This window comes from Phycodurus eques, chromosome 1, assembly GCF_024500275.1.
Source record: "Phycodurus eques isolate BA_2022a chromosome 1, UOR_Pequ_1.1, whole genome shotgun sequence".
In the NCBI taxonomy this organism is placed as follows: Eukaryota; Metazoa; Chordata; class Actinopteri; order Syngnathiformes; family Syngnathidae; genus Phycodurus; species Phycodurus eques.
In genome coordinates this window covers 41,295,336-41,307,507 of record NC_084525.1, presented here as the reverse complement: position 1 = coordinate 41,307,507, position 12,172 = coordinate 41,295,336, and the positions used below count along the sequence as shown (strand labels likewise).

At 43.0% G+C, this 12,172-nt stretch overlaps 1 protein-coding gene across 5 annotated transcripts in view; it reads right to left on the bottom strand.

Moving 5' to 3' along the window:
* The window catches only part of nrp2a (neuropilin 2a), a 55,700-nt gene that overhangs the window by 15,909 nt on the left and 27,619 nt on the right, over positions 1 to 12,172 (bottom strand). For all 5 annotated transcript variants that reach the window (XM_061692065.1, XM_061692073.1, XM_061692091.1 and 2 more), the window contains exons 5-11: positions 11,925 to 12,080; positions 11,384 to 11,553; positions 10,444 to 10,599; positions 4,774 to 4,918; positions 2,378 to 2,553; positions 1,772 to 1,951; positions 1,539 to 1,683 (exon numbers count right to left, since the gene is read on the bottom strand). In XM_061692065.1, the coding sequence (XP_061548049.1) occupies positions 1,539 to 1,683; positions 1,772 to 1,951; positions 2,378 to 2,553; positions 4,774 to 4,918; positions 10,444 to 10,599; positions 11,384 to 11,553; positions 11,925 to 12,080 (1,128 nt within the window). The remainder of the gene's footprint in view (positions 1 to 1,538; positions 1,684 to 1,771; positions 1,952 to 2,377; positions 2,554 to 4,773; positions 4,919 to 10,443; positions 10,600 to 11,383; positions 11,554 to 11,924; positions 12,081 to 12,172) is intronic.

Sequence of the window (12,172 nt, the reverse complement as noted above, 5' to 3'; positions counted from 1 at the left end):
TTTTGGACAGAGTACATTTGCAAAAGCATTGACGTGAGTGTATGTGTGTGTGTGTGTGTGTGTGTGTGCACGAGTGAGATATGTAGAGGATGAGATGGAGAGGATGGGAGAAAAGACGAAAAAACATGAACCCACGCACAAGGCCTCGAGGGGGAAAGAAGTGCAACCATGTGTTGGGATGGTGATTCTACTTATTCTTCTTATTCTACACTACTGTCACAGCTTCTACTTTTCAAACGACCGAACCAGGAGTCAGGTTAAAAAATATGAAATGCAAAGTGAAACCTGAGAGGGCACAAGGGAGGGCAGAAGTGAATAATATACACGAGGGGAAGTGGAGAATTTACAAGCTGTCATCAGTGGTCCTGCTGAGCTTGGAACAAGGTGTGACCCTCGACATTAGACGTCTGTGATACGTTCCACCTTACTTAGAAAGTTGTCTGATGATCTTTCTGTGCTGCACACTTCAAGCACAATTGAATGCAAAACCTCATCATTATCACCCATGCAAGTTAAATAGGGCATGATGTCATATCTCTGTGTTTGTGAGTGTCTCTCAGTGGTTTGCTTGATGTGAGACTTGTATGTATGACATGTCAGCCTATACAGGCTCAGAGGGAGTGGTGAACAGTGAAAGTCCATATGTGTGCTTGTGCAAGTAGATGTATGAGCATGTATCAGAGTGTACTGTATGTGTGTCGGTGTGTGTATGTGCCACACACATCTGGAAAACAGACTACGCTGAAAGTTCTCCGTGGGGATGCATTCCTGTAACACAAACGCTGTCCACTCCCTCCTGGTAATAGCACATGTTTCTGGAAGCTTGCAGAGAAGTCATATTTTCCAGGTAAATTTTTATGGGAAATACATATCAGGCTGAAACACTTTTCAGCTGGCTCTTCAAATCTGCAATGGGTGTGACTTTCTCCCTCTGACAGACTCCATGCAGATCCATGTTTATCTGACGCAAGCCTCACTATTCTCGAGAGCGCTTTGCCTCTGTCTTTTTTTAGCTAAATGGTCTGTGTTTGTATCGCTACAGCAAATAACTCAGGCTCAGATTTGAGGCAGCGGCTAAAGCAGGGGTGGGAAAAAGATGGCCCGTGGGCCGCATACAGTCTGCTCCGTTCTTTTATCCGGCCCTCCGAGCATTTACATTTCAAGAATCATGTATTATTTGTTGCAATAATAATTTAGCTATTTTTTCCTTACAATTCATTCATTAAAATATACGTAATCATTTTATTGATTAATTTTGTTAAATAATAATAAGTGTAATAATAATATACAGTATAATAAAGTTTGTTAAATAAATAAGGTATTGTAAAGAATACAATTCTAAATATATCAGTACATACGCATTTAGCATTTCAATTTTGAAAAATGATTAATTCATTAAAATGATATTAATAAAAGCTAATCAAATCTAAAAATAAGCATGAATTGTAAAACGTTTTACATATTTCATATACAAATTTTAACAAACGTTAAACCACTGATATACAATGATTCCCTGTCATGGCAGCTGAATGTCCTACCTGGAAGGTCACAGCCCAGTATCTCCACTCTCATCCCAATCCCTGCTGGAGACCACCGCTCAGGGTACAGTCTAATGTACTGAGCCACCGTCTCCTCAAAATGACGCAGCTCTGGAGTGTCATAGTGTGTGTTACCCTCAAAAATCTGTAAGAAATAAACACACAAAGAAAACAAATCTACAAAGTGGAACCACCAACAAACGCACAACATCCATCCTGCTCTCAATACCCACCTTGGACTGGCTGGTCTTTCTGTCCATGACGAAATTCCATTCTTTTCCATTGAGGCTATAAGCAACTTTGTATTTCCGGACAAAAGCCCGATTCTCTGTGGTTCCTCCACTTGCTGCATCTCCCCCCCTTGCTCCCTGGGTGATGACTCCACGCACTGTTTTGGGCACACCCAGGTCCACCTGGAAGCAACCAACGATGAAAGAGGAAAAACAAATGCTTTCATGGTTCTCCAGCAACTTGTATAATTATCCCTACCAAGAAGATTATTCTTTCATCGTCATGTGTTTGTTTGCCAGTGAACAGGAAAAGCAAAGACCACTTAAGTAATATCCATGAAAACCTTTTGGGAGAGATTTGGCATTGCCCAGTGAGGAACCCATTACATTTTTTGGAGTCAGATAAAAGTAGAATTTAGCATTTTATTTGTCACTTTTGTTGACATTACAAGTCCACTTTTTATAATTTCTCACTCATCAATGCATGAATATTAAGGATGAAACCCAGGCATTTGACGACTTGGCGCTGTGTGTTGTACTGATTCCATTGTAGTTGACGATGCACCCGAATAGGAAACAATTCGGGACACAGTTCAAATCTTATCGTACCTGAAGCCACTCTTCTCCAGCAAGGGGCTGTGAGGGTGTGGGGAACCAGCCAGAGCGACTGGCCACTAACCGGGCTGTGCTGGGGTTCCAGACCACGTCCCTGCTAGAGGAGGCCGAGATCTGGTTGTCGGGCAGCAGACCGGACAGTAGGCCCTGCAGGCTGGAACACGGAGCATCTGTAGCGATTGAGCAGAATGGGCCAATATTATCTTCACCTTCAGCACTGGAGGGTGGATGGACACGTCTGAGTCATTGACCCGACACGTCCACTCGTGCTGTTACGCATATTCCCACCTGGGAGCTGTTAAGCTCCACTGCACTACTGGCCACTAAGCTCTACGGAGTTGAGACTGGAGCAAAGGCTAAGAGAGCAAGAGAAGGAAAGCAATGTCTACATGTGTTTAAGATATAATTCGTGTATATTAGTGGGATGAAAGAAAGCACGTGTTTATGCTGCTGCATTTATTTTCTCAGCATTCATGCACACATCTTACTGCATTTTAAATCTTATTTAGGATCCCATCAATGATCTCCATTTCACAGACACAGACAAATAGAATAAAACACACATTGAATAAAGCACCCATTGAATGAAACTCATTCAGATATTGGCAAGTGAGTGCCAGTGAAAGTTGCTGCATGCGAGGGAGAAATGAGAATGAAGGAGGACGGACGGGGATGACGTCTTGGAGATCCTGGGATCAGACTACGGCAGTCACAAGTGCCAGGAGAGGAAAGGCTAGCGCGAGGCGATCAGCGAAGAGGGAGGAGCAAGAGGAGGAGATACAGGAAGCGAGAAAGGGCCGGAGGAAGGGAGATGTTAGCTGTGCTGACGGTTTAAGAGAGCACAGATCAAACTTTCATGCTGTTATGTCACTGCAAAAAATGAATAAATAAATCATTTATTTAAGGCAAAGGAATTTGATATGCATTTCAAAGGGTGTGCCGCCACATTGACAAACTATCAGCGTGTGGATGTACCTGTGCTGTGACGCTAATAGTTACTCCAGTCACCGCGGTTAGGAGCTGGAGTGGATCACAGTGTGCCATGTACGGACATGGAGCCAGCCATGAAAGATTGATCGCTACTCATTACCCGATCGGGTAGCGCTCACGGAGCAAAGAGGACACATCAAAAAGAGTCTAAAACCATGAGAGGGAAGATGGGTGCCGTCTGGAGGGGGAGTGTGAGCTCACAGAGAATGTGGGAGAGCCAAATGACACAAATAAAGACTGGAAGGAAGAATAGAGTAACATTTTCCTTTCATTAGCCTGCGGCATACTGTGTTTAAAATATAGCAGGGGGAGTGAGGCAGCCTAAATGTGTGCAAGTCTTCCTGCATTTCATGGCTCAGGGAATTCTTTTGACTTGATGTTGAAATTGAGCTTATATTTAGTTACATTTTCTTTTCAAGGCAAGACAGAGTTAAACACATCATTTGGAGCACAACTTTCATACAATAATAAACGACATCATTCTCTTTTAGTGGACTCCCACGATTCACGGCGGATAGGGATGGAGCCAGGCCATGATTTGCGAATTTCCGTGAATATGTGACGCCCCCTCAAAGGTGATATAATTTGTGTAATAAGGGATAAAGTTATAAATGCCTATATTAAAATAGCTATGGCTAATTGTCCATATTTCACTGTTTCACATACAAGTTGATTTTATGTCTTTTTTGCTCAAGAAAATGAAACTGGCCATCATTTCTAATAACAGCAATACATTTTGACACATGGTAAAAAACTAATTGCTGTTGGAACACCCCCTTTTCATTGCCAAAATTGACACGCCCCCAATATCTTAGTGTGATGCCTGAGTCAGAAGTGGAGACCAAATTCACTGCATTGCCTGTGCGGAAAAAGAAATGTACTATACTCTTAAGTGTCAGTAATTAGTCATATTTTACATACACAGCGGGCGAGTGTCGCATCCCTGCAAGCCTCATGCATGAACCCAAGAAAACGACAATAGGTTAGGAATTGCTTGATCTGTTGTCACTGTTTTTCATGTGATCATCTTGGATTTATGGCCCAGAACTGTTTTTCATGCAAATATTTACAGTAATTATGACTTTACTACTGCATTAGGACATGTTAGTGATAGAGACTACAGAATCTTTCAACTTATGTACAAAATCGGGTTACGTCGGTGTTGTAAGACCCGAACACCGTTCTAAACTGAGGCCGGCCTGTATAAATAGTAACTGACATAAAACGTCACTCGGTAAAGCTTTGCCAGGGTGAAAATCTTGACAAAGGTGAAAAATAATTAATGGAGTGTCATACTTGCATTAAACAAAGCTAAGTTATGTTATGCTGTGTCGTGTTATAACATGTTTTCCACTTTAACCTTTTGACAAGAATAGAATCTTACGTTCTGTTCTACACACCTGTAATCTGGCATCCATAGAGCTCAAAGCGCAGAGCGATGCCGTTACGCCACGTCTGTGGTCGGATACGCACAAACCGCGCCAAAACTGGCTGTTGTACGCGGTTGAGCACCACCTCGGCTGGGTCTGTATTGGCGTGAAAAACCTGCGAAGAGAGGCAAAGACTATCATCACCAGGTTGCTTGCTGTTGAATGTGCTAAGCCCTTATGCGGGTTTGTCTTATCTGTCATTTCCTCACACTTCAGTACGCAATGAACGCCTTCTTCGCTTGGCTGCACACACAAAACATACACACGCACAGAGGCAGTCCGACACAGAAGAGACAACCCAAACATGGATCCGATGTCACCAGCCCAGCTGTCATTGTGTTTTGGGGTCGAACATTTGGCTCTAGGAGGCTGGGAAAGCGAGAGAATGGATGAGGGTTTATGCTCTCAAGGATTCATTCACTCACATACACACGCATGCAGCGCTCACGAGCTCCCACACACCTCTCTGTGGGGGCTGTGCGAGAGACATGACCTGACATGACCAAACACGATTGGCCATTAAGCACAGGAAGTGTGTCCAGGTGGGCAGGATGTGAGGATATGAGGTGTCCAACCCATCCCAAAGCATCAACATTCATCTCTCCTTGAGGAATATTCCCTCCCTCCCATTGGATCTGTCGTGGCAGTGTGGGCTTGCAGGGGTGAGAGGGCAAAAGTAACCCGGATGCTCGGGTTACTTCTTGTTTTGGGGTAAAAAGAGTCCTGGGATGCTGAAGGTGACATTTCATGGCGGGTTCATTGACTGAAACAAATCTTCCTTTTAGAGGACCACTTCCTTTTTCCTATGGCACCTCCTCTTTCACTATCTGTGCATTTTCCATGACTAATTGAAACTACACACAAGGCAGATTATCTGAAAGACAGTTAAGTGTCATTCACTCTTTCGTGTTTTGGCCAGGCATCACAATGGAGGAGGATGGAAAGATAATCTCGACTATCCAAAGACTAAATCCATCCCTCCAGAAAATGACAAAGTAAAAAGAGAAAAAGTACCTTATTATACTTCTCTGGCATGTTGGTGGAAAGTGACCCATTTCCAATATTCCTTGTCTGCCATATGCCTCTCAAAGTGACAGGACAGGACTTCAAAATGTTACTCATGGGGTTTTATTTGATTTGTGGCATGGCCTGATTTAATCAAGTGGAGCTGTCAGTGGTTATACAATCCAGTCACTGTTTGAACAGAAAAAGGGGCTATCTGTGCTGTGTCTGCTGCTGGATGGATGACCGGCAGCCGTCGTGTTTACCTTTGAGGCCAAACAGTGGATGTGAGCTCTTATGGGGGTTACGCAAACACCTACACACGCTTACACAAAGGCAACGTCTTTGCCGCTCCCAGTTATTTGGAACAAAGCTGTGGGCGGAAAGACAAGAAAAACTAAAAACGACTAGAGAATAATAATTGAAAGTAGGTGAAGAGAAAGGATCACACAAGAAGGCTGAATGGAGGCAATAACTCTAAGGTGACATCAAAATGATCAGATGTCACCAAAAGATTATCTTGAGCAATTATCCAATCCCCAATCTGCTTGGGAAAACAGACAGGTCCACAATCGTAACATGTTCAATATTTACGATCACAAATGTCTGGAGTCAACACCGACTTCGGCCAAGCCACAGACTCCCTGATTGTGATGTAAGACAGAAAGATAGCCAGTTGACGCTGTCGCTGGATATGTTTGTAGTATAGTATATACAGATAAATGGAGTGTTGCATAACGTGTTTCACAAGTCATTCACCCTGTGTGTGTGGTGTGCTGTGTTGCTCATCTAGAGTACACCGCACGCTATGGTAATAAGCACACACATGCTGAGGCTTTCCTTGCTCACATTTTGAAAGTCAACTAAGATGTTAAAAATTGGTATGTGTGTGTATGTGCTAGCTAATCTTGATGAGAAAAAAGAACAGGGGCATGGAGGAGGTTGGGGATGAGTCAGAAGCAATGCACAATAAGCAACTTCATCACTAGGACTGGAAATAAACTACCAGAGCGTTAAATGGCAAATTAGTTGGAATTTCCATTCATATGGATCATGAGAAACGTTTCATAATTCGGAAATGAAAGTGGAACAGCAGACACGAGAGCAGGAAGGGATCCAAAATGCCCACCATAATTAAAGAAACATATCTGGTATTTTTTTGCCATTCCTTATTGGCTCCGGATCAAAATATTTTCATGGGCTATCTAAATGACCCAGTAAGACGAATCGGCTCTCATGAGGTGAGAGCAGGGAAGACATCGGACAGGAAGCGGAGACAGAGGAGACACAAAGACAATGACAGGTCAGTTTCCTCCACTTCTATATCTATTGTGGCAGCACCCGACCCCAGTACTTCAAGGGTTAAAGGCCATTGCCTCTGGGAAGCAGATGGTTGTTCACCGACTAACTTGTCGAGGGCGCTGTCACTTTTTACATGAGGGTGCTTCGGCGACGAAAATTTTCTGTTTAAAACGTTTCACTCTAATCTGCCTGACGACTGGGGTGCGGTTCCAGCTTGTGTCACATGCAGGCTTGGTGAGTTGAATAATTAAAGCGGCCATGTTGCGTCTCCTGGCGTGGAGAGTCATGAAAATATAACGAAGCTCCGCTCGTTGTGGAATGCTCAGAATATACACACATATAAAGGCTGTATGAGACGGCCAGACTGGGTGTGGACAAGGCATCATGGGTATTTAACTATTGATGACCTTTGTGAAAAACAAGGTCACGGTTGGAAGGTGTGTGTATACAGTAATCCCTTGCTATAGCACGGTTTACTCACTGCAGATTCAGTGCATCGCAGGTTATTGTTTTTTATAGGTCAGTGTATTACAGTTACTCACCTGCACATCTCTGATATAGAGTTAGCTTTATTGGCTAGATGATTCTAATGTGGCAAATGACTCACGTAATGGTCTCTAAGCAGAAAACAAATCAAGCAGATCGAATTTTGTTTTTACTGACTAGCCCACTGCCCCCACCTAGTCCTACCACAAGCGCCTACTTCATTTTTCTTGCTAAAATCTGTATCAAAATTGCAAATCAGACATTTATAGTATATGGTTTCACAGTGACAATGGCCCTCTGAGGGAAATCATAACTACAATGTGGCCCGCAACAAAAATGAGTTTGACATTGCTACTCTAGAGTATCACGTATTGATATTGACTTGCATATATGAATACGTTTATGTAATAATACTGTATAATAAATTTCACAGAATGTTGTTAGTGCTCTGAAAATCACTGGTTTACGCACATCACCGCATAATTCATTTACCATTCCAACATTCCTCTCACAGTCCGTCTGGCCTGTGCAGCCTGAGCAGTGCACTCCTCGGTGCTGACTACACCACAGGGAGACGTAGCGAGCTCTGCACATCACATTACCGGACCGACTTTTCAGTTATTTGTGTATTTCCTCCATCTTTCTTCGTAATACAGTCCCTCCCATCTTTCTTCTGCCTCCAGTTGTTTCCTCTTTCTCAGCCTGTGCAGCCATGACCTCCGTTCCTCTCCCTTCCTCAGTCTTGCTATGAAGATGTTGACAGCAGGAACTGGTTCCAGCTGGCCTCTTGCTGCTACGGGCCCTGAGATGGACTGGGTGCATGTTGTGTGCATGCAAGTATTTGAACATATGTGCGTGAGAGAGACCTATACGTTGGCTAACATATCATCAAAGAACATGGGTGTGCATTGTGTGGTTTAAAAATACAGCCAATTGAACAATGTGTTGCATCAAAGACATAAAAACACGGGTTGATAGACACACACAGACACACACACACACACACACACATGCACGCACGTATAAGCATATGGAGTGGATGTGGCAGACTGCTCTACTGGACTGTGTCCTTCTCCAGTCAATGTTTTAAAAAAATAAGACAAACATACACGTGTGCAAGCCTCCAAAGCCACAATATACTCTTGAGCACTGTGTTAAATGACAATTACAGAAGTAAAATCCTCGTCATTACAGGACGCCCTGACGGAAAATGAGCTTCAACCACTTAAGGGCTCTTTGCGGAGCTTAGGATGGCTAACCGGGAGTTTGTACAGCATGGACGATGGATTAGCAGTCACAGTAGATTTCACTGTGGCCCACGGGGGCCGCAGGAGGAACCTGGCTGGTGAGGAGAGTGAAACATGCTCCTCTAGGCAGATCAATGTTTGTTGCTATTTGCTTTGCATGAGTTCATGTTGAAGTCAATTTTTCATTTGGAAAGTTACACTTACATAAAAATAATTAGGTCATCTTTGGAGGCTTGTAAAGGTGAGTATAGAATCAGATTACAACGAGACAGACTTCATATCTGTCTCCAGACGGGCAATAAGTCAGAGGTTATTTAAAGGCGGTGTGCATTGAGGGGTTCTAACAAACTGCACAGATGTTGTTGCTTCTTTTTAAGTCAAATCCACTTTTCACTCAGTAATCTCTACATCAGATACCCCCCACCGGCCCCACCCAAACCAATCAGTGACTAGCGCAGAAGGGGTCTATGCTGTTAAATGTGTAAACGTGTGCGTGTCTGTGGATTAACCCTTCCACAGAGCCACCATCCCCCTCACCACTCTCCATTTTCCCACTAAAAATCCATGGTGACCTCTACCCAGATATGAGGAATGGAGACCAATACGTCATGACAACAACATCCTGCACTGCACATACATTTATACATACATTTGTGTATGTGTGGTTGTGGCAATGTGAGAAAGATTACAGATAACACACCCAGAAGAAGGGCACACAGAGGACTCCATTGTTGTTTGTCATCTTCCCCACCTCTCACTATCTCTCTCCTCCCTCCCATCAACTCTTTTTTGCCACATGACCAATGTCATGATCCGGGTATACAAGTTCTAGGAATGTAACACATGTTTGTGTTGTCCTTGAAGACAAGCTCTGTTTCCACCAAGCAGTACGGTTCAGTTTTGCACTGTAGGAAGCTGTTTTTCCTTTCAATTTGTTCAATTGTTGTTATTTGTACTATTACTACTGTTATACTGTGCTATTCTGTTGGGGTACCAACCACAGTGGTACGGGACGCATTGCAGACTTCTGATAGATCCAGCAGAGACTCATCACTCAAAAGTGCAGCTCAATAAATTAGAATAGCGTAAAAAATTTCAGTATTTTAGGATCATTTCAAAAAGTGAAACTCGTATGATATTTATTCTTTAAACACCGGTTTCTATTATTATTATTATTATTATTATCGTTATTATTTGATTTGATGATGAACTTCTTGAGATGGAAATTTGGGGTTTTCGTTGGCTGTATGCTATAATCATCAAAATGATAAAAAAATGAAAAAATGCTGCTCTAGGAATGGACAGAAGTGTAACTTGAACTGAACTACTGAAATAAATTAAGTCCCCCAATATTATAATTTATTGAGATGCACCAATGCATGCAACAAAGGTCATTCAGTGGTAAGAAAAAAAACAAACAAAAAGTGAACGTTTCCCCCTAAAACGAAGGGGTTTGAAACAAATAACAAGGAAAAAGAACACACATGAACACTATATACAGGCTGTCATCTGTGTTTGTCCTTTAGTTACTGTGTCATGTTCCACTTCTTTGTTGAATTCATTGCCAGTTAGCAGTAAACTGTGTGTACATGTGTTGATATACCTTGTGGTTCTTGCCATGCCGATAGATCATCCAGTCCTCCCCGTTGGTGCTGACCTCCAGCTTGAAGGTGGTGACGTAGTAAGACTTTTGTGTCTCTTTGGAAACGGCCCCCTGGGTGGCAATGCCCGTCAACACCTTCAGGAAGTGGAGGTCAACCTTGAAGAAAGAGCCAAAGAGAACATTGAATATAAAATGTTTTCTTAATAGAGAATGATAGATGTGAGAGAAGAAACCGCTCAGCGTCCGGTGGGAATTTATGACGCACAGGAGTGATGTAGATAACCAAGACCACCAGCCTCTGTTTCTATTTGTCACGCAGACAGCTGGGGATCGAGGGTGGAGAGGATACCGGGGTGGCGCCTGCATCTGGGCATTGTCATGTGTAAATGAAGAAGAACGCTTTTTGCTAAGATCAATGGCGTAATATTTCAATGGGATCCTCTGCAGCGCTTTCATCCATCACGGCGCTCTCGGTTGCACATATGCATGTATATAAATCTAAATATACTGCATATAGTACGAGTGCATGAGAGTCAGGAGCACTTCCTTATCATCAGTTTGCAGTTCCTTCAGTGCACATTTTTTCACCGTCACTGCTGACTGGTGCATCGTTATCAATAAGACACGCTTTATTTCTATACTGTGTGTGTGGTTGTCTTTTTTTTTTTAGGTGCTTGTGTTTTCATTGCTTTTGCTTCTTTCTGAGCAAGCAAGATTACACAAAAACTAATATCCTTAAATTCTCAGTGAACAATGCATGAATCTTAAATACAAAATTATGACATCTGCAGGAGGTGAGTTTCTATAAAGATGTACAATTTCATACTGATTAAAATTGTTTGGCGTAGGGAAACTAGAAGTATACTGTGTGTATAAACATAGTATTCTGGACAATAAAGTTGTATTGAAAAAACATATGACAAATGGTGCAATGTCAGACCTGGATGTACTCTTTGTTGCTGTCCTCTGAGGGCGTCCAGGCGTTGTCGGGGTTGTTGAGGCGACCCTGGCGTGGCAACCAGCGGTTGTCGTAGAAGGTTGTGGAGGCGCTGATCTGCTCGTCACTGATCTTTCCCGACTCCATGCCGAGCGCCATGCTACAGTGAAATGCTGACAGAGGAAAAGAAATGGGAATTTAGTTGTCATGGAAGGTTGAATGGAATGGATGACAGTGGCAAAGGCGGAGCCGATTACAAAGCTGGACAACAGGACTGTAAATCCACAGAAAGATTGGGCAAACAGAGTCAGAAGAAGTTAATTGAGGTGGAGTTAATTTAAATTCTAAGAAAAATAGAGTCGGTTGGCTTTTTAAAGGGGGTGAACTTCAGAATTGCGTTAAGTGGCAAAGCGGACAACACACAGAAGGTGAGGTGTCGAAAGAAAAATGAGTTTCAGAAGAAATACAGATTTAATAAGAGCAGGTAAACAAACCTGCCGAGCACAAACATACACGCACAAATAGAAAGTCATCCGGCACTCACAGTCGCTGACTTCTTTGCGAGTCATGTTGTATCGAGCAGAGAAGCCATCTTTGGCCACCGCCATGTCCGTGTGGAACGAAAGAGACAGCAGGCCAGATGATGACTGAATCTCTGGAGGGATCTTTGTACCGCAGTATCGTCCGATCAGCGGCGACACTGCAGATAAACAAATCAAGTCAATCAGCAAGTTAGGACCATTCATTGATTTTCACAAAACCTTAAATTTTGTTGCAGATGCTTTTTGGTGC